The 23964-nt window shown below is 38.2% G+C and overlaps 1 protein-coding gene across 1 annotated transcript in view; it reads right to left on the bottom strand.

Moving 5' to 3' along the window:
- Positions 1-23964, bottom strand: part of LOC150082048 (RING finger protein 150-like) — a 132451-nt gene that overhangs the window by 53141 nt on the left and 55346 nt on the right. Inside the window, exon 2 of the mRNA XM_090379938.1 lies at positions 86-339. Within this exon, the coding sequence (XP_090236064.1) occupies positions 86-339 (254 nt within the window). The remainder of the gene's footprint in view (positions 1-85; positions 340-23964) is intronic.

Here is a 23964-nt window from a genome sequence, read left to right as displayed (position 1 = left end):
TATGACAAGTATTTTAAAAATTATCTTCTTTACTAAAAAAAAAAAAATTACAGAATAAATATGGAACATTTATAAAAATACTTACTGCTAAAAGATCTTTAGCATGAATATAACGGAATCTTTGAACATAGTAGAAGACAAGCCAGGCTAAAGAAATAATCATCAAAATAATGAAGGATATGGATACAAACAGCACAGACGTTCGATTTATATTGGCATATCGAAATGAATTGTGTGTTCCAACGGAAATATACATCATTATGCGGGTATTATTGTCTATTAAGGTGGCAATCTCCTCTCCCTTTTCCTTGGTAATAAAAACAGCTATAATTCGAAACACTGAAAATTTTAAAAATGCATTAGAAACAGAATCATTAAAAAATTTAAATACAGTACATTAATAAATTAAATTATTATCATTATTAGCCATATAGTGCAAGGAAACCTGAGGCTTATGCTGCACCAGCAAAGAACATTTCTGAGAGAGAGAGTTATTGTTATTTGGTTTTTAGGATCATTAGCAACTAAGGCCATATTGATCCGGGGATATGCGGTGGTCATTCCTTGACCTTTCTGCATTCTCTGTATTTGGTGGTCATGTGCTCGAACCCCAGTCTAATCAAAAAGCGTGTGCTACGCACTGCTACTCCTGTCCACGGAGGCGCAGAGAGAGAGAGAGAGAGAGAGAGAGAGAGAGAGAGAGAGAGAGAGAGAAGAATGATGATATCCAGCTCAGGACTCTGAGTATGCCAAGCCCATACTCACTAGATGTTAATTTTATCAAGTTATGAGCTGACATTTTATATTTCTGAGTATGCATGGATATTTTATATATTATTAATGAGAATTTGTTAATTTAGTAAGTTTGGTAAATAAGTAAGAAAATTTTATTTTGGCAACCATATTTGCAGAAAGCACCACAAGAGGGGATTATATACCAAAACAGATATTCAACCTTGACAAAACAGATTTATATGGGGGGGGAATAAATGCCTGATTGCACTTATATTTCCATTGCTGAAAAGACTGCGCCTGGCTTTAAGGTGGAGAAAGATCTGCTAGCACTTCTGTTTGGTGCTAATATGGAGGGCGGGGTCATAAACTGAAACCTGTGTGCATTTACTACTATCAAAACCCTCGTACCCGTGCAATGGTACTCAAACCTGAAGGGTGGATGATTGCTGTTTCAGAAGTTATCTTGGATGTCACTTATGACCAGAATTGGAAGTGAATTGCAAGGCAGAAGAAATTCCATTTAATATCTTACTTATTCTTGATAATCCATAAGCCGTCCACCCAGTATTATTGATGTCTCTTCCAAAATATCAAGATTGCTTTTTTCCCGGCAAATACAACCTCAATACTCTAGCCTATGGACCAACATGTGATTAAATCTTTTAAGGCTCAGTATTTAAAGCGTACTTTGGCTGACCTAATTGACAAGACTGACCGTGAACAGATGAGCGTGCAGCAATATTGGCAAGCCTTCAATACAAAAGATGTTTTAAATTCACTGATAAATAAATAAATTTTCTGTTTATACTCCGGCACGACAACCAAGTCAGTAGAGTTTACAATAAATCATCAATACAAATATTTATCGTATTTAGTAGTCACAGGCTTGAACCCCGGTCCACTCAAGGAACGCATGCTATGCACTCTCGCTCATGACCACTCGGCTATGTCAGGCGTGGCGCGCAGTTCTACATAACTGTAGTCAAAGTTCATGGCATAAGTTATGTCCAGATCTTAGCAACTCCTAAGATGGAGACACCAATGAAAAGTATGGACAAACTAAAGACAAATGCATGAAGCTTGCTAAAAACAGAGTTCACTGAAGTGGAGGCAACTGATGTTGATGATATAATAGATTTGCATAATCAAGAATTGTCAAATGAAGATCTGTTTACACTGGAGCAGCATCACATTCAAGAGAGACAGCAGCAGGTGAAAGCCCAGAGGTTTAAGAACAGAGCCTGACAGTGAAAGGAATATTGAAAGAAATCTTACAGATGAAGGCCTAAATCTATTAGCTGATGAAGACCCTAATCTTGAATAAAGCTCTAAAGTGCAACATAAAGTTATGCTAGCATTTGGTTGCTACTACGAGTTGCTGTGTGAGAAGAAGCAACGTGTAAAGTGACTAATAACTGTGGATTCCTTTTTCGATTGCTCAAGGGAGTAGTCAGATAAACCCTCTACTTCCTGGGTTAGTGTAAACACCCCCACCTATCTGGTTCAAATCCAAGGGAATGGAATCTGACCATGACGATCCCTCTCATTAATCTGCCTAAGGAACCTCAATTTGTCTCCCTCTCTCTCTCTCTCAATTTTTGTTTATGTTGTACTGTATATGTTGGTTATAGTGATTTTTTTTTTTTTTTTTTTTTTTTTTTTTGTACAGTAAGAAAAAGTAAGTAAATCAATAAAGATGAATGAATCTCTTTGGTTGCTCATCGTTTTCTTTAGAGTGCTTAGTCTACTAGTAGTAGCAGTAGAGTTTTAGGAACATGGGTGACTAAGGCCATATTGTTCCAAGTATATTGTCAACAATTTAGTATGTTGGAAAGACTTGCCATACACTGTTACTGCTAATACATTATAGAATGCTTCTGCAAAGGTATTTGCTATTTCTAGGGTGGGGGGGGGGGTGGATACGTTCTGTCCATTCTAACTGAAAACTGGTGAGGATGTTGCTGGGTATTTGCCATTTAACTGTTTTGATTCTTTTCCAAATTGATCTAGTATCTATATTTTTTGTAATAGTAGAGGCAAAGTGTATCCTTGATTCTCTTTTTGCTGTTTGCCTTGCCTTGGCTTTATTCTTTTATAATTAATGAGGTTTGCTGTTGTGGAACATTTGCAAAATACATCGTACTTTTGAAGAGAAATCTGTCGGGATGGAACTCTTGTGTGCACTAAAATTGCTACACTTCCATGTGTGAAGAAGGATGTATTTCTATCTTTTTTATACAATATATAGCTCTTGATTTTAGAAGTCACTTGAGAAGGGTCTCTTGTAAGCAAAATGCTGTGGGACCATATCTCGAGATCAGATCGTAGGTTTGTCATCAATTGCTATATAATCCTCTGCAATCCCACTGTATGATTGTCTTATTTTGTTTTCAAGAAGAAACACTGGTGATGTGCTAACTTTCAACAGGGAACTCATGGTTATGTGTATGTATGCCATAAAATTATCACAAGACTTATCACTCCTTTTTAAATTATCTTCACTATTATTTTTTATTATATTTAACTAGTATATTCTATATTAATTAGGTTACATATTTTTCACTTAGTCTCCTTAGCCTAGTGACATTTGAGTAAAAATTCAAAAGCCATTTTTGACCTATCAAATTTTTAATATTTCATTAATAATATGAAATTCTATTTTGGCCTTGATATTGAAAATACAATTCTAATTATTCATATTCTAATTATTGATTCACTTTGTTTATTTTGGGACACCCTTCAACAATTACTATCAAGGTTATGTAAGATTGTAAAATCTTAATATATAATGACAAACTGGAGGAGCAGCACTTTTTATTTTTAATCAATTTAATCAAAAGGTCTGTTACTGCATCACATTATAAACCAAGTTAGTTAATGTATATAGTTAATGTTTGCCCATTTTCATTACATTTTAGGCACGTTTGATTTTTTCGAAATAAATTAAACAAATTTTTCTTCTTTTTCTGTGATTAATAGAAATAAAAAGTAAATACAGTAAGTCTCTGACATACACAAGAGATATGTTCCAGGGCTCCTTGCATAAGTAGAGTTTTATGTTCTTGTAACTCAGGAATGACTAATAAAATATTTCTACTATATCCCTAATGTGCCAAAATTACAAAAACTGCATATCTTCAGAAGAATGAAGAAAAATAGTTATGTATGTTTCAAATAATTAGTTATATTTTTAATTAGTTCAATTAAAAACTATCTGGGGACAGCGGTAAAATAGCCGGAATGGCACATAAGAAAAGAAAACATAAAAGGAAGAAAAAAAACGCACGTGATTGTACTGTAAAAGCAGATATGTATTTCTTTCTTAGCCTTGGTTATTACAGCTGACTTCATTGGTGCTGATCCCTTCACTGTTCTCGTATTCTGTTATTGTGTTGACAATGACAAATCTAAATTCCGCGGGATACTTGTTAATGTTTGCCCATTTTCATACATCCTTATTATTTTAATTTTCTGATCCAAATTGATCGCTTTCCTTTTCATGGTAGATTTACTAGTACTGTTGTTACTTATTCTCTTAGTTGGCACCATGATAACGGTCAAAATGAAATTTTCTGAAAAGAACTTCACAGGGTTAAGGCAGAAACACACTACTAATCACCTCATGCGAGCTGACGTTTTACTAAAGCACATTTCTGGAGGTCACTACCATAAAACAATGGTAGTGACCATTGTAGAAATGGTCACTACCATTGAAACTGCAAACTGACAATAAAGACAGTTTGCAGTTTCTGGTTTATTGGTGATAATAGCGTGTGCTTTTCTGTTAGTACAATCTATTATAAACGGGTAGTAAACTCAAATCTTATTGCATTTGTGATAATACCGATAGCTGGAATTCTGTGGGTTTTTATGTTATTATTGTGAAATGTGTGTCCCCTTCACCGAAATCTTCAGTCATGTAAAAAACAAATTTTCAGAATCTTTTCTTCATTACTATTTTTTAAGCTTCGTAAACTTATTACTCTTTATTTGACTTGTGCATGCTGTGTTCGTCGTTATTGATTTTTCCCCCCTTCATTTTAAATTTTACCATTCTAAAAAAAAAAAAAAAAAAAAAAAACCACATCAACAATGACGAACACAAAAATTTGTGTTCGTCGAAAAAAGTGAAAAAAAAATTTACGCAAGTCCGAATTTACGAAACTCGGGCTTACATAAATCGGGAACTTCTATATACTGTACTTATCTCTTTAACAGTTAATTACTAAGATTATTTGTCCATAGCTTTACGCTCTGTAAGCTTATCAGTTTAATTACAACCGTATAATATTTATTACTCTCCTCCTGTTACTCTTTTTCTTTTTAATATATGTATCTTTTCGCAAGCGATACCACGTTCACGAGTCGTAATAATACCGCGAAGAGTGCATGATGGGCAGTCTAAAGCTAATAATACTGCATTTAAGCAATGAATTTCTTTTTTAGGTAAGTAAAATTGTATGGAAAAAATAAATAATAATTGCAGGATTTCTATTTGTCCGATTTTGATGAAATTTGTGATTGTTCGACAAATATTTTTAAAAAGGTCCGAATATAAAATTTCATGAAAATCGTCCACTGGGAGCCGAGCTGTTACTTGTGGACAGACAGACGGACGGACACAACATGCGCGCGCGCGAGAGAGAGAGACTGAAAAGTAACGTACTCCTCTTCGGATAAGTCTTCCTTGTTTCTGGAGGAAACTAATGTGATAATTCGGCGATATCAAATGCCTTGTGAACAGACCAGTGACAAAACTATAAATTCTGCTACTTCCTCCCCAGAATTTCCACCATCCTTCGCGTGATCTAACAACCGTACCTTATCAAACGTCAGATCCCCACGCGGTGGCGGTCTTGGACCAGATGTCTAGATTTCTTCAGTACAGAATTTCGTTTGCAACTGGAAAGTCTCAGATTTTTTTTTCCCCTCATCCAGCAGAAATATCCCCCTACACAAACATTGGATAAAAAAAAAAAAAAAACTGATTTTTTCATCCATTAGAAAGACAAAATATGCAACGAAGAATACAGGGTAGTCCGGGTCATAGATTAGATAGCAATATGTGGTCTACGTATACCACGTTAGTTTTTTTTTTACGTTCCCCATTTATCGTTAACACATATGTTGACGCTTGAAAAACATTTATAATAAGCTCTCGGGAGGCTTTATCCCCCACAGCGATGCTTTAAACTACGACCTTGACAAGACCTAAACTGGAAATTAAAAATGTCCACAAGTAAAGAAATTCTTAATTAATTTTTCCTATTATTTTTTTTTTTTTTCCGTTTCAAAAAGTAATCTAAAAAATACGTGTTTTTCATGAAAAAAATTTCAGGATTGTCTTCCCCATTTTCGGGTCAGATTTTGAAAATGCAGAACTCACATAAGGCCTTACAACCTTCAGCAGTCAATCTGAACGAAACAAAAAATTAAATTGCAGATTCGAATTAAAGTGGAATTTACCGTGGAATTGCCAGTTGTTCATCATCGAAACGTGACGGAAACTGACGTTCTTGTATGCTGTAATTTTGCATTATACATGTATATTCAAAATTCAATGTTTCTGGCACGATAACCATTCTCCTACGGTCTCCACCTCCAAACAAAATTGAGAGATAGTTCACCCTTGGCATTGCTATGAAAACAGCAATTTAATTTGAAAGTGAAGCTCTATCAATACATTTCGAAATCCCCAATCAACCTCATTGCCCGCTTACTTTATTTGGAACATGGAGGTTTTGGCCATATGCATAAATATACAAATCGGAATGTCACAATGTGTGCAAGAAGGAAAGTGCTATAAAGCCCCACAGCCTTACGTGTACCCGACGAGCCCGCAAATCAGTTCGTTAGCAACAGGGGCTGAATCTCATGGATTTTCAAAGAGATATGATTGTCAGTTCACATTTAGCAAGTACTACAGCAAAGAACTGCACTTCTCGAGTTGTTCAGACTAGTAAAATTTTAGTCATCAACGAATGGAAAAACGTGCGTGAACAGATGAGACTGCAGCCGAAAATGTAAGGTGACAGAGCGAAGTGCTCGGAGCAGATTACCTAGTACATTCGCCGCCAGACGATGGAAGAACAATTAACTTTTGCATTTAATAAACATCACAAGGCACGATAACCCTACAAAGAATACACTGCGAGATTCCACTCTTAACGGAAATCACTGACCTCTGACAACTGAAAAATATAACTACGTTGATGCCAGGAATGCAAAGGATGGACATGTAGGACTGAAGGAAATTCATGTAATACATGTACTATGAATCCCGATTTATGCTTTTCAGAACGGATAGCGGAGTGCATATATGGAGACCACACGAGGCACTGGAACCCTATGGTTCCAGTGCCTCGTGTGATCGCCATTTATTTATTGCATGAAGCGGTATTTATTTATTTATTGTATGAAGCGGTACCTGCCAAAACTTTGGAAACACCACTAGCATACATTATTATTATCTTTATTTTCTCCTAAGAGACACCCGCTTACAGCTATTAACCAGGGGGTGCACATTCATATATACAAATATAAGTTATATACATAATTATCTATTTATAGGAGACAATTAGGAGACAATTCAAGGTCCAGGTTGATATGTTCAATTCCAGGTTAAGGCGTCCAAATCCAGTCCAAGGCTTGCCGGAGCTAAACTGCCAGCACAAGGAGCTTGAGGTCGGTAGAATCACAGAGCTCAAGCTAGCACAAGAAGCTGGAGTTCTAGAGTCATGAATCAATACAAGGAACCGAATCTCCGGAGAGTCGAAACCAGTACTCGGAGTTGCCCGTGACAGTCACATCAACGCTAACAGCACCATTAACTGCCAAGGGACATCAAGAGAAAAACGATATCGATTATGCAGATGCGGAAGTGGGAATGAATACCCATCCTGATTCAGAAACACAATACCACATCCTCGCATGTGTACCGACGATAAATGCTTCTGGTGGGTAATAGTGTTTGGAATGTTTCATAGCATTCCCTTGATACCAATGGGGGGGGGGGCACCATGAATGCCAGACTCATCTGAACATCGTTGCATATTGGAAAGGGGTACTTTCAAGATAACACTACAACTATACACTTTACCAAATGAAAGAGTGGTTTGAGGAAAATCAAGCCTCATTGTCTTGGCCAGCCCAATCTATGGATCTCAATCCCACTGAGCACCTCGAACAGTTTTATTACATGAACGGTACAATATTCCTCGTATTACCTTTCAACATCTTGTTGACTGTGTCATGTCGTGTCACAGCAGCGATTCGGGCCAAGGGCGGTCTAACAATTTGTTATTAACTCATGGTTCTAATAAAGTGGCCAGGGAGCATGTGTAATCACCTTTTTTTAAAATACTATAAGAGTAGACAGTTTCCTTACACAAACCCTCTTCCTCCCTAGTTTCAAAAATTCACCACTGGCAACAGAGTGAAACCAGTACAACATCCTGAAAGGCTGCTATCTAGCCTTTCAGCATTCAACCTCAAACTGGCCAAACTCGCTCTCTAGGTTTCTATGAAATAGCTTTCCACTGCACTTACAAGTATTCTGAAAATACACCGCACAGAAATCAGTTCCAATGGTAAAAAAAAAAAAAAAAAACCCAAATACCTTTGTGTTTAGAGTTATCATAAAATACTGTAATAATAATAGTCAGTGTGAATTTAATGAAAATATGGAAGAAATTAACTGATTAATTAATTATGGAAGTCAGTGAAATTAAGTCACTTAATTTCAATGCTTTCCGTATTTCGATATTTTATTATTATTATTTTTAATCATTTCACCAATCCTTGTTTTGTATCGTATTCTTTCCTTCCATGTTACGCTACTCGCTGGGGGGGAAGCGGGGGAAGCACTGCTTATCACCAGCTGGCCACCTATTTAATTAAATTACATTAAACAAAATTGATTTTAAGATTCTTGAAAAACAACAGATCATATGATAGACGCAAGTCACAAAATGACATCGTTGTATGCTTTAGGTAAACACGAAGTGAAACAAAATAAATGTTTTGAAAGTCTGCTACGATACTACACTCATTAATTGTAATGTACTGACAGAAAGACAGTGGAAACAATATTAGAAGTAGTAGAGAAAACAGCGATTAATTAGTACTGACAGAAAGACATGGTTCTCAATACGGTTTTAATCACAGGGCGCTGTAAGATCAATTTTCCAGTTGGATTTAAAAAAGGTAAACAACCACACGAACAACCAAAAAAAGCAGAATGAAGAACGTTTTCATTGTCGATAACAAAACAACATTAGACGGTATTATTATGGTTAAGCATCATTACATCCGAACAATTCCAGAAGTGCCAACCAAGAAGGCGATGACAATATGAGATAAAAGTACTTGTAGATGAAAGTATACGTGATATACGCGTATTCCTACAGACCAATTCTCATCTTTATCGTTCAATTTCCTATGCTTAATAGCTGAGCAAAACTCGTTTTCTCTCTCTCATATCTATAAACAGCTAGACTCATCCATCACTCTAAAATAGATTCCTAACCTTTTTTTTTAGCTGCACGTCAACTGTTGTAGCAGTTTCCAATCACAAGACAAATTTCGAAAATTGGTGAAGAATTACAAGTGAACCCTATTGGGTCCGACTTGAGTTATGCATTCTTTGACTAATGTATTAATAAAAAGAAACATGTTCCTAATTAACAGGGCAAGTTTAAACCTTATTATTTATTTATTTTTTTTTTTTTGTATTTGATATTTTCCCCTAATTTTGTTTAATTTCATACAGCTGCTCCTTGTTCAACTACAGAACCGGCTGAAAACTCCCCCCCCCCCGAATCCCAAAGCACTTTTATTGTATCCTTTACCACTTAAGCTAAATTAAATCTTTAATTGACACTTTACCCATTCCACTATGAGTTCAAAAATTATAAAGCTGGGGAAAACGTAGTAGTGGCATGTGATGCAAGAAAGCAAGTGTATGAGCTTATGCAGCATCAGCCAAAGAAAAAATATATATATATATTACACCATTCTCATTCTCTCTCTCTCTCTCTCTCTCTCTCTCTCTCTCTCTCTCTCTCTCTCTCTCTCTCTCTCATTCTCTCTCTCTCTCTCTCTCTCATTCTCTCTCTCTCTCTCATTCTCTCTCTCTCTCTCATTCTCTCTCTCTCTCTCATTCTCTCTCTCTCTCTCTCTCTCTCTCTCTCTCTCCACTGATGAAATACTAACTTTAGGAAGTGAATCTATTCACTTTCCCACAAGAAAGTCCAGCATAATACGCGTCAATGTCACGTATCTAACTTGGTATTTCTGGCGCAAGGGCTACTGGGGCCATATTGCGCCGATCAACGATATGGAGGTCAGACATGGTGATTACAAAACCATGTGTGTGCGGCGCCTCCGTAGCCAGGTGGGCAGGAGCAGCAGTACGTAGCACACGCTTCTTGATCAGACCGGGGTTCGAGCCCGTGACCACCAAATACAGAGGATGCGGAAAGGTCAGGAAATGACCACCGCATATCCCCGGGGCAATATGGCCTTAGTTGCTAATGCTCCTAAAAAAAAAAAAAAAAACCAAACAAAACCATGTCAGAGGCGATCATATAGCCGTATCCGTTTTAGGAAGCAGAAAAATTCTGGAAGATTTGCATCATTGCCTATGATATGACGAAGTGTTAAAGGTTCTTTAGGATTTCGTAGAATACTGAATGAGGCTTTTCGGGCATCAGCGTACAATCAAAGAGAATGTGCTTCACTGTGAGAAAATAGTTGCAGTGCGTACACTTCGGAGGATTGTCTCCTGTGAGTAGATAGAGATGGGTGAGGTGACTGATTCGTGCTCTGGATAGGAGGACTTCTTCCTTTCTGTTTACACGGAAACTGGAAACCTATAACTGTGGTTCAGATTTTACTTGAAGGAGCTTGTTTTGCAGTTGAGCTTGCCATAGAAGTGTCCACTGTTCCTTACATACATATCATATAGGATCTGTAGTCAATATATGGAACGTAGCAATCTGACGATGCTATGTTGGATGATTGTTTTGCTGCATAATCCGCTTTTTCATTCCCTGATATCCCAGTGTGGCCTAGGATCCAACAAAAGATGACTAGTTGCTGGTGTTCATGAATATGCATCAGCTGAGTTTTTATTGTAGGATGTGTTGGCGAGGAGGAATTTTGCAAGGCTAAAAGTGCACTCTGTGAGTCTGTATATATTACACTTATTTGGATGGACAGAAGGAGAATATGTTCTAAGGCAAGCTTGATGGCACATAATTCAGCTGTATAACTGCTGCATTCAATGGGCAGGGAAACAGAGATGGTGTCATAGGGAAAGCCCGCTGCAGCCCCGACTCCACTTTCAGACTTTGATCCATCAGTGTATACTTTTGTGAAACGTGGATAATTTTGCGTGTGAGCAGTATGGAGTTGCTGTATAATGATATTTGCAAGCGAACGTTTTCCCCAGTTTAGGAAATAGCTGCCGCAGGATGGTTTAATAGAAGGCCATGGAGGATCTGCGCTGTTTGAATCAGGCGCCTCCGTAGCCAGGTGGGAAGGAGGAGGAGCAGCAGCAGCAGCAGCAGCAGCGAGTAGCACACGCTTCTTGATTAGACCGGGGTTCGAGCCCGTCACCACCAAATACGGAGGATGTGGAAAGGTCAGGGAATGACCACCGCATATCCCGGAGCAATATGGCCTTAGTTGCTAATGCTCCTAAAAACCAAATAACAACAACTGTTTGAATCTTGGAGGCCTTTGTCAAGGTGTATATTCCAGGTTTGTGATAATGCCTGCAATCTGATGCCAGTAGGTTGAACTGTTCTAGGTTTATTTCTATATCGCATTGAGAACTGTGGATCATTAAGTATTGGGCTAATGGGGTGAGTAGTTAGACTTTGAATTTTGGCCCCATAGTTCAGGAGTAACATCTTTCTCCTGAGGCTGAGTAGAGTTCTTTGTACTGGCGATGTTCTATAAGCACCTACAGCAATCCTGAGGGCAGAATGTTGAATAGGGACAAGCCGTGCTAGCACGCTTTCCCTAGCATAATCATACACCGGGGCACCATAATCAAGGCGAGATCTGATTAAGGCTCTTTACAAGTGAAGTAAGGTGTAACGATCTGCACCCCATGATGCAGAAGAGATAACTCTTAGTAAGTTCATTTTTTTCCGGCAAATGTAGATGCTTGATGTATTCTGGAAAGTTCAATTTATTATTAAAAATCACATCAAGAAGACGAACGCTGTTCACAACATTGATAGGCGATTTCTGATAGCCATTCTGTGCCATCCATAGTTCGATATTATTAATTAATGTTTGCAGTTGCCTCTCAATAAAGCTCATGTTTTGCGAACTGCAATATACACTCAGGTCATCAGCATAAAAAAAAAAGGTATGAATTCACTGCATTGGGAATAATTTTAGTCATCTGATTTATTCTTATTGCAAACAAAGTTGCACTAAGAACAGAGCCCCGAGGGAGTCCTTATTCTTGTATACATGTTTTGGAAAGGACTTGCCGATAGCGAACTTGAAAGGTCCTCTCTGCTGTAGGAAATTCTGTATGAAGTAAGATAAGTGACCTCTCAGATCCAAGGAATGAAGATCTCTCAGGATACCAAAACGCCAAGTTGTGTCAAAGGCTTTCTCTATATCGAGACATGCCATGACGAGATGTTTATTTTGGATAAATGCATTCCCGATATTTGTTTCTGCTTTAATCATGAGCTCCAGGAATGATCGGTTTTTTCTGAAACCAAATTGATTATCGGATAGCATATTTTGGGAATCTAGGTACCATATTATTCGACGGTGTATTATTTTTTCTAGCATTTTACTTAAGCAGCTGGTGAAAGAAATTGGTTTATAATTATTAGGAATAGAGTGATCTTTCCCTGGTTTGGGTATTGCCAGTACAACAGAGAACTAGGGAATGAATGTTCCACGAATATGCAATTGTATAAGGTCAGCAGCGAAGATAGTGATTTATTATCTAGATGTTGTATATTCCATCAGGGCCCGCAGCGCTGTTCTTTGCAGTGGACAGAGCCTCTGGAAGTTCTAGCATAGTGAGTGGTTGATTGTACGGTAGAAAGGATTTGGTTCTGAAATTCAGATGGGATTTTTCGGTTAAGGTCTTAATCTTCTGAATTGATGGTTCGTATGCCGTCGATTCAGATAACTGTGAAAATACTGTCCCTAGGGCATCTGCAATCTCTGCAGGAATAGACAGCTCCAGCAAATTCCAGGTGATAAGTGGGGAGGACAATGGAGGAAATTTTCCATTTAACTGTCTTATTTTTCTCCATATAATTCTTACATCAATATTTTTATTAATTTTAGTTGCGAATCGAATCCAAGAATCTTTTTTTGCTTTTTTCCTAATAAGGCGGGCCTTAGCTCTAAGTTTCTTGTAGTTTATAAGGTTAGCAGTGGTAGGATATCTGCGGAATAAATTCCATGCACGTTCCCCCCCTCCCCCCCACTTTTTTTGCATTCTTACAGTCCTCATTCCACCAATAGTTTCTGCTTCTACGGATGCTTGACTGTGATTGTGGGATGGCAATAGATGCAGCTGCTAGGATCTGTTTTGTAATATGGTTGACAGCTTTGTCAATTGGATGATATTCAATGGCCTGATTGTCGAAGAATACATGAGACGTGAACTTTGCTGGTTTTTGAAGTTATTCAGTGCGAAGTTTGTATTTTACAGATTATTGGATAGATCACTGTTGAGCGGATCATTCAGAGCTGTCCACTCAATACTAGGGAAGAGGATCAGAGAGCAGATAGAGGTCTATTGCAGACTGTTCCTGTTGGGAGGTGGGGATAAGTTGGTGAGCCAGTATTTAATATGGTTAGATTTTGTCTGTCGATAAGCATTTCAATGAGTTGTCCTCGTGCATCTACACTGGGAGATCCCCACAATGGATGATGTCCATTGAAGTCGCCCAATAAACAGAAAGGGGTTGGTAACTGCAGAATGAGATCTTCAAGTTCTTGAAAGGTACAAGGATAAGTGGGCGGCAGGTTGATAGAAACCAGTGTTAGAGTAATGCCAATCGCTATTCGCGTGTCAATAGCAGTTTGTAACGGAATGCGTTTACAAGGGACTCATGAGTCTACGAGTATGGCTACCCCTCTATGAGCATTAGTGGCAGCAGGTCTGTCTTGCCGAAAGAGAGTATAATTTTTTTATGGAAGGAGACAACAGGTGTTAAATGTGTCTCCTGTAAGCAGATTACAATTGGATTATGATTCATAATTATCTGGTGGATGTCGTCAATATTGCAGCGAAAGCCTCTGCAGTTCCATTGAACGATGTTTTTAATTGTTTGGATTTAAATGGTGAAGCTGTGTCTGTCTGCTTTTTGGAAGTGTTTCAGGCGGTCAACATTCATTTTGTCTCTTTTTGAAAAAAACAGATCTGGCATCTATTTCGTCTTCTGGATGGATTTCCAGAATGGTTTCATTTTCTTCTTGATTGCAAGTCTCATTTGTGTCCATAGGGGAAGAAGATTCAGCATGCTGGTTGTTAAGGGGATCAGAGTTTTCTCTTTGAGTAGGTCTTATGGAAGTTGCATGAGCAACAGGTGGTATCGTGACTGGCGTATTACTGGATCTGTTTGAAGTTTGTTGTTTCGAGGACTGAGGTACGGAGGAGAGTATAAATCGAGCCCATTCAGAAATAGAGATGCTTGGCGGAATTGATGTATCAGTCTGAACTGATATTGTATGAAATCTTTTAGCAGCATCAACATATGTATGCTTTGGCATCTGTTGCTGTAATTTGTTTTCTTGCTTCTAAAAATAAGACTTTTTTTTCTATCTTGTACTTCTGGATTTTCTTTTCATATTTCCACTAGTTACATGTTTTAGAGAAGGCTGGGTGGTTGCCTTTACAATTAGGGCAAAGTGAGGACTGTGATTTACAAACAGCTTGGGCATGCTCCTTCGAGCCACAGTTAGAGCATACAGCATCACCTAGACAGACCGTTTGGGAGTGTCCGAATTTCTGACATTTATAACATCTTATTGGATTTGGAATATATGGGCGAATGGGGCAGTTCAAATAACCGGCTTTCACCAATGAAGGTAGGTTTGGTGAACTAAATGTCAGTATGATGCTGCGAGTTAGGATAAGTTCGCATCTTTCTTCAAAATAATTCTTTTCGCTTGTGTGACCTTCTGATCTCGCAATTCATTTACAATTTCCTCCTCTGAGACATTCATTAGGTCCCATTCTGAGATGACACCTTTGGAGGTACTGAGTGTAGCATGTGGTGACACTTCGGAAATCCACCGAAAGTGGTGAGTTTGAGAAGGGACTCAGTGTTTGGTGGTCTCAACCAGTTGGTGGTTTCAACCAGTAGGTCGCCAGATTTAAGACGTCTCACCATTTCCGGGAAACCTGCTACACTTTCTAGACATTCCTGTATGAGAAATGGCGATAGATTGCCTATGGCCTGATTCGTTAAAGAATGCAAGATCAGGAAACTTAAGATGTTCTATTCTGCAAGCATCCGTCTTCAGTCTCTTTCTATTGGTTGCGTCATCATCATCGGATTGGTGCAAATCCACTGATTTTGGATTTGCTGTCTGAATCGGAAGAAAGTTGTCGAAATCCATGTTTTGCTCCTTTTGGTCCTGGGGATTTGCTTTACCACCCAGGTTTCCAGCCCCGCCTCGGGGAGGCAGGAGCAGTGCCATGAGGTGACCAAGCGGCTGAGTTAGTAAGTTAGTACTAATAGAAAAAGAAACAGAAAGGTGGATTTCCTTTCTGGGCCTCTGCCTACTTCTTGTGGTGCGAAAGAGCTACTCAGATATAGAAATCAAGAAAACGGTGTTTGAAACTAAAAATATAAACTGTTCCCTTAAATGCTTTTATAGAAAACGCTTTCAGAAACGCACTAGACTCGCTTGGCACCTGGGGCCCACCTATCTAACATTCATTTACATATTACACTTGCTTAGGTAAATAGAACACATATCAAAGGTGGACCAAATGCGCTTTTATGTATCTAAGTTAATTTACTGATTATATATACAGCATATATAAATAAAAATAATCAGGAAATTCTCGAATGTGTGGTACTTCCACAACCATGGAGCACTTATGTACAACCAGATCTAAATTTAAGAACCCTAACTAAAGGAGTCAAGGATTACAAACAGCTGCGCCTTAGAGAGAGAGAGAGAGAGAGAGAGAGAGAGAGAAAATTCTTTCAACTCTGAATCACCTGTCCCCCACACAACACACAGACCTTTGTACCTACACTCACTTTTACCAGGCAGATCAACAACAATAACCAGCCTCCTGGATATTCCTACACACAAAATATGCACTAAATAAGGAACAATTAACACATCTCTGCTGTCTTATATATCTCCACATCAGCGGTCATCGTCAGGTTGGAATTCTATTTCATATAGGAGGAAACCTGTTAAAAATACTTTGCCAAGTGTAGAACAAAACAAAAATTATCGCTTGACAATTTTTAGACAGGACCTACAAGTATTTTTTACTATTTTAAAGAGTACTCGTAAGATAAATAAAAATAAATTTTCTGTTTATACTCCGGGACGACCAAACGGTCAGAGGAGTTTACAAGATAGACAGAATACAAGAAACACACCGTATTCAGCAGTCACGGGCTTGAACCCCGGTCACTCAAGGCACGTGTACTTACGCACCCGCCCGATTGACCACTCGGCTCCGGCAGTGTACTCTCTACCACCTTTTTCTGTTTTGGAGCCTTTCTTAGCTAACAAAGGCAAATTTAAAATAAGCTGGCAGCTTAATTTTTTTCCCCCTTTTATTAAGTCCAGCAAGCAAAAATCGACAAAAGAAATTTGCTAACAAGTCAACAGGATATTACTGAGCCTGGAGAACGATCTAGACCACACTGGGCTGCACCTAAACCCAAGCATATTAGCCCAAATGACGATCCCTATCAAGAAAAATCACCCATATGAAGCCAAAACATATTCTGTTCTATGGGTCACCAAGCAGAGGAGGTTGTGGAAAATTGGAACCCAGCGCTTGTAACTCAATGCATTAGTGGTTCTCACACTTTCGATACTGACCCCCTAAAACGATAAATGAAGTTGTGAGATCCTCATAAATAACTCCTATACAAATAAATATCTAAGCACGTTACTTAACAATATGGATCAAACGACTGATGTATTAAAATATCATTTTATTATTTGTAAGAGAGTCATGGTTTCAGTATATTTTACCAATATGTAATTGGGGGAAAAAGTATCAATGCTATATTATTATTAATATCTGTTTATTTCCATAAGGAAACCACCCCGGAACGGCAAAGTGCCAGGAGGGTGCTAAGTACATATCAGGGTACGAGATACTACGTGCAGTGGGTTACATATACTGAACACGTAGTCTCGTCCCGAAATATTATATACACATTTTATGTTTAATATATACAGTATTTACGCATTAATCATTCTACAACTCATATATTTACAATTCACTAATAATTCCATCTATAACTTACATATTTACATAACTGTTACAGAAGGTATATTTTTCCAGTCAACAAATTATTATTGTTCTTAAAGCAGAAAGTTTCACTTTTATTCACAATTCTTTGGTACTTTGCAGCCGATTGATATTTCGGTAAGTCTGTACGAATTCTGAAAGATCTCTTTCCGGTATGCTGCATCCTCACACAGTTTTTCGGCATCTATGTGTAGTGAGTTAAATATTTTCGCTGCATTTGATGGGAAGAATCTTTGCAGGCTACTAAGATTGTTCAGGACTGAACGCAATGGATTATTTACTTCTCCGCAACGTCTAGCAGTGGCACGCGGTTTGACTAGAATATTATCCAGGACTGGAGCATCCACTCTGCCAGTGAGCATTTGTGCGAGAGTGTGTATATTCCTGTTAATTGTCCGCTGCATCCAGGGTGTGATGTTAAGGTTTGAGTAGAGAATGGCCCTTGAGATAGTAAAAGGGTGGCCAGCAACTCTGTTAAGCCATCGCAAGAACCAGTACTCGATCCCAAGGACGGACTAATAATGTGAATCTGGAGCTGAAGACCAGATTTGCGAGGCATACATTGCAATTGGCAGGACACACATTAAAATGTACTTGGTCGCTAGCTGAGGATCCCTAATTCCTACCAGTTCCTATCTAGTAGCCCATAAAGCGGCGAATATTTTTGTCTTCATATGGGCGAAGTGTTGAGCAAAGGTGAGTCTGTCATCCCACTTAAGACCCAGGTCCAGGTGAGAGTGCACTTTTTCCACACTAGACCCGTTCACAGTGATCGAGATGTCATTTTTATTCTGCTTGCAAGTTATGGTCATTTGGGCAGACTTCTGTGCATTAATACGGAGCCCGATGCAATCCAGGTAGCTCTCAAATTCTCGGATTGTGCTATTTGCCATCTGGCAAATACCTTCTGCTGGTTCATAGTCTTTGGAAGTGATGAAGAATTTTACATCGTCAGCATATGTTATAAAATTGTAGTACCGTGCAAGAAACGGCTCCAGGGCGGCCGCGAAGAGGGTAGCCGAAAGAACTCCCCCTTGTGGCACTCCTTGCGAGATGGTAAAGCAAGATTGTAGCTTTTGGTGCTTAACAGTAAGTTTTCTATGTTCTAGCAGGCTGGTTATTATAGTTAACAAATTTCCTCTCAATGGCACTGCTGGGCGATGATAACGTTTTCACAGTAAGCTAACTTCCAATCAAACTCTTACTGAAAGACGACATTTAATTAGTTCTATTCAGATGAATAAAGTTTATTGTAATGGAGAGTACTCCAGCAACAAATGCCAGGAAGTAACGTATGAGTGGTAGTTAGTACCTTTGGGCGTTTCTGGAATGAACAATAGTCCCTTTTACACGTTCCAATTATAAGGACGAATCCCCATGAATCCATAATAAATGTCCCAGTCACAATCGCGCGGCTAATAAAAACAAACCATAAGTGGATACAGCAGAAAGAAGAGTGAGCAAAACTCCACGCACAATCTAATGAAATTTTACTTTAGTGTAAGAGACGGCTGATATGAGCTTGCAAAAACATGCCAAAATCATCAAAACCTCATGCAACCCATTCGCAATGCTTTTATATACAGTATTTGTTTCTTTGATAACAACTTAGCATATCCAATTATAAAAGATGATCAAAGTGAACATCTTCTCTATAAGTCCATTAACTAGATAGAGCAAATCCTCTATTTAACGGACTTCGGGGATAACGAAGAGAATCTACTGAACAAAGCTTTTCATCTGTATCGGACCGAGTGACATAACTGCTTCAGTCTGATGGCATTTACCACTCCAAAAATGTTTAATCAACAATACAGCAGATTTAACTCACAGCTAATAAGGAGGCTGACCTTGCATTCGTTCATTAATACAGTATGAGACAGATATTGTATAAAACTGATATACTGTATAAAACAAGTGTTCTGTTTTACGATTATTGAAGTAACTTTTGAAATGCTGTACTTATTCGCGCTTACAGTTCCTGTTGTACAAACTGTAAAAGAAAACAAATGTATATGTCCTTCACCTTTTACAAGATTCACAACGTAGATGTATGAAAGGAAGCCAGAATTTTTCTCATCATCACTTGATATTAGTCTGAGCGTATAAGGCAGTGTCCTCTTAACCTTCAACTAGAGTACTAGGAAGCTCTTCAAACTCTGCAAAAGCTTCAGTCAGAGTTTCCACTGACAGTACACAGGGCCGGTGCTGTCATTAGGCCTAAAGCAGCCACCTAGGGCGCATACTTCAGAGGGGCGCAGTGCTGATCTCAGCCTACACACACTTTCCTTGGAGTCTGGGGACGCTGACTTCATGATTTGCTTAGGGCGCCAGTCGCTGGCGGCTAATCTAGCGCCGGCCCTGACAGTACAGCATGGAAAATTTTCAAACTCTTCTACACCACACAATAAGTGCAGTCTTAGAATTTTTAATTTTTTTTTTTTTTTTTTTTTCATAACATTCTAGCAACTTCTAAGATTATATATATTTCTTTCTAGTTTAATTCCACGCCTTGTCCCCTATGGTCAGCTAAATTGTATTTACTGTAATTATACTCCATGGCCCAAACTTCCTTGAAATTAACTCAAATAATCACACCCAAATAAATAAAATAATAAAATTAATACTCTTTACAGCCGCTGTAACAGAGTGCATAAGTACACGTGCCTTGAGTGACCGGGATTCAAGCCCGTGACTGCTAAATACGGTACTGTTTCTTGTATTCTTTCTCTATCTTGTGAACTCCTCTGACCGTTTGGTCGTCCCGGAGTATAAACAGAAAAATTTATTTATTTAATGTACAATGAGAAAAATTAACACCTGCGTTGTACAAGCCCTTCGCAGCCAAAATGCCAGTGATTGGCATTCTCTATACTTGCACACCTTGGAATGTGCCACAAAATTAGAAAAATCTCCGAGTTCAACAGAAGTCGCTCTTTACGTGCGCTACGAATATATCAGCTTTTAGTAATAGTAATGGAGGCATGTGATGCAAGAAAGCAAGCGTATGAGTTTATGCAGCATTAGCAAAAAAAAAAAAAAAACAAAAAAAAAAAGAAACATTTTGATACATCCATTCTCTCTAAAAATTTGTCCAGTTCCTCTGAATTTATTTAACCTATCAACTTCCACAACAACAGCAACAGTTGGAAGTCTGTTCCAGCAATCAACTACCCGCTGACTAAAGGCAAACTCACCAACCTAATGGACACACTGTTCAGAACTGAAGGTACCTTAAGCAGCAACAAAGAGCAACTGGGTATTGTGTTCCTCGACATTAAGACGGCCTTTGACAATCTGTTCACCCATGCATTATGTGCCATACTGTGCAACTACTTCAAAATCTCTGGCCACATTCTAGTTCTCCTTAGGAAACTCCTTCAGTCCACGACCCTATGCATCAGAAATCAGAACCATAATCACTGCATTCTCTGCTCCAGAGGGATTCCCCCAAGGGGACGTTCTCTCTGCCGCCCTCTTTGCTGCATCTTTAAAGCCCTTCCTAGCAAACCATGCTAATTTTACCACTTACACAGATGATATTAAGTTCTTCATCATTACAAAATCCCCCAGTCTATTACTGTGAGCTCCAACCGACAGCTACATGAACTGGAAAATTACCTTCATGCGATTGAGCTCTCCATTAACAAACAGAAAACTTCACAACTCTATCACCAAGAAGAAAAATATCGAACTCCCGAGTTAAAATAACGAACTCCCCAATTAAAAAAGTCACCCAACATAAGGATTTGAGTATCACCTGGGACAAAGACCTCACCTTCTTGCCCCACTTTAATGCCACTCGAATGAAAACATATTCGGCTTTATGAGCAGTAAAACAGGAGATCTAAAACTTCCATAACCCGCACCTTATCATCAAATACATTCTTCGATGCATAATCCCAATTCCTTTATATGCCTCGACTATATGGTCCTCAGCACCCTCAACATACCAAGCTAGGTTCCTGGTCACCAATCTTAATACGCTTCCTTGGAGGTATCACATATCTAGAAATCTTCTTACCCTCTCTCAGCTTCTATCCGGAAAACTGAGCCCACCTGATATATGGGATATCATCGCCAGACCAACACATCCTTATACAGATCGAAGCTGCGTAGCATGTCCTCCCTGGACAACATTTTTCCACATAACTCCTTCCAAATATTGAATAGATTAGCCATAGACGTTGAGAAGCTCTGCAAGGACAGGACCTACAGATCCTCCATTCTTGCAGACATGTATGCCCTCGTCATGCTCTAGGTGGACTCTCTGAGATGCCGCGCTATCCACGCTCTGCTGTATCTGTATGTACTTTTATATGTTGTATCTTTATGCATCTTCACTACAGGCTGTTTAAGGCCGTGTATTGTATCTGGGCTCTGTACACAATGCATTTGTCTGTCTTTTATATTTAATCTCTGTATGTAACTCGTATCCTCTAACTGCATAGCTGTAAAGGGGCATTTCTTCGGAAATAAACTGATATTAATAATAATAATTACTCCCAGTCCTTTTTCATTTTCTACCACCCTAAGTGTAGTACCACACAGTTGGTACTACACTTAGGGACTCAGTGGAAAAAGTCCAAGAACTACTCCTTACAGGAGCAGTTCTTCGACTTTTGCTACGTGGAGCAAGTCAGAGTCATCTTCAAAAGAGCTTCCTCAACAGCAGCGTTTCAGTCAGGAGAGCATGGCCAGGAAACAATTACTATAAGTAGATTTTCTAGACATTTTATTTTAGAATTTAAACTATTTCCATGGTTGTGTTTTAAGCATAATTCTCTCCTTGTTATTAAAAAGATTACTACGTTTTCTCTACGTCTTAAGCATCATTCTTGTTACAAAAACAAACAAACAAACAAACTATGCGATTACTCAACTGGGTTTTTATTATTTTCTCGTAGTAAAGCTCAACAGGAAACGTTGAGTTTAGTAAATGAAAATTGTCTATAAACAACGTTTATCGATAGACGTTTCTCATTCATTCAACAATTAAAAGAACTGAGTTAGGCGGAGGGGTTTTGAGATAAAAGCATAAAATGTGATCGGTAACATTCATATGAATAATATTTCCGTTCTATTCTTTGACTTTCTATTGACCATACTTTGACCTCTAGGAAATTTTTAACCAAATCAATACATCCTTTAATATTTTTTATAGTGTAATTTGAGCATCCGGTATTTAAAGACCGGAAAATTTCTTAAAACTGTTCTAAATAAATAAATAAATGAAAATTGGAGATACGTACTATAGAAATTCTGAAATAAAAATGTCAAAAGAAAACGAGTTTGTATGTAGCTACTAAATAAACAATAACACTATGGATATCCGATGGCAATTAAAATGTTCGAGATAAGTTATGTCGGATTTCAGCATGATATAAAGTTTATTAGCTACTTTTATTGCTATAATTCAGTATGATATGAAATCAAGAAATGTATATATTAACCGGAGTCGGTCTATTCAAATTTTATTAATATCGAAATACGATCATGAAAGAGAGCAGTTTAAGTGAGTGTTGTTCAAGAAGTAATGGCAACGGGGATATTAAAAAAAAAAAAAAAAAAAAAACTAATTTGAAAGTGTGTGACACTGATTTTTCCGCCTATGTAGAAACGACTTCATGGAGATCGTCATAACTAGATAAGCAATACATCATTGCTCGCAAGATTTCTGGAAACCACAGAAGTATCCTTTGCGTTTTGCTTCCCTGCGACTTCAAAGTCATGACACCACGTTTAGGGAGGTAATAGCGTTATTAATAACGCTATTTCCTCCCTAAAGAAAACGAGATCTCTGAGACCGTCCACTGCCAACGTTTTGGCGTGGTTAATGATATACACGTATACTTTTATTACTGATCACTACGATACATGATCTGACCACAGAGAACCTCCATTCACGTGGTAAAATCTGGTGTATTGTGTGAATGCACTTATAGGTTCTAGAACAGAAGTCTGTTAACTAGATTTATCGATCGATTCGTTCTTGCAATTTCACCTGGAGATGCTACTCGCACGCTGTGTTGGTTTATCAATACTTAGGGAGCATTATAGTCTTGTGGATTTAAATATCTCCACAAGAAATATTTAAGAAAACGATTTCAAGATTACCTCAACATGCATCCGCCATAATAAATAAACAAATAAAAAAGTGCCGTAGTAATCATTACAGGATGTATACTTCATTTTATTTTGTCGGGGGAGGGGAAAGGACAGCCCAACGTCAACAAGGTCACTATGCATTATATACAAATTTAGACCATGAGAAGCCATGTAACTGTTCAGGCTAAGCCTAAACGTCATGTAACTTCTGTTGATCAGTGAAAAATTCCCACAGGCTCCATGTCGAAAACAATATAAATTAAAGACGTACTGTTTATTCCACTGCTATTTTAACATCATTAAGGCGATCGAGTGTTTTTTTTTTAAACCAGTGTCTCGCATTTCTCGAGACAATGTCTGAAGGAAAAAAAAAAAAGTCGTTCTTTATTGGTGCGGAGAAAAATCAATTAACAATCTACTTTGAAACCATCCTTCAAGTAAAAGCATCGGTGGGAAAATGTCACAGTAAATTCAACCATTGCTCGACTCGACAATGCATTTACAATTTAAAATAAGTTAATTAATAAAAATTGTTTTTATTCGGGAAGGGCCAAATAAGGTAAGAGAAGCTTCCAAGCAGAAGCGGATTTAACGGCGGGCGCACC

The sequence above is a fragment of the Mastigoproctus giganteus genome, chromosome 8 (assembly GCF_048544385.1).
Source record: "Mastigoproctus giganteus isolate SK-2022 chromosome 8, ASM4854438v1, whole genome shotgun sequence".
Taxonomy (NCBI): Eukaryota; Metazoa; Arthropoda; class Arachnida; order Uropygi; family Thelyphonidae; genus Mastigoproctus; species Mastigoproctus giganteus.
This window is presented reverse-complemented; position numbering and strand designations above follow the sequence as displayed.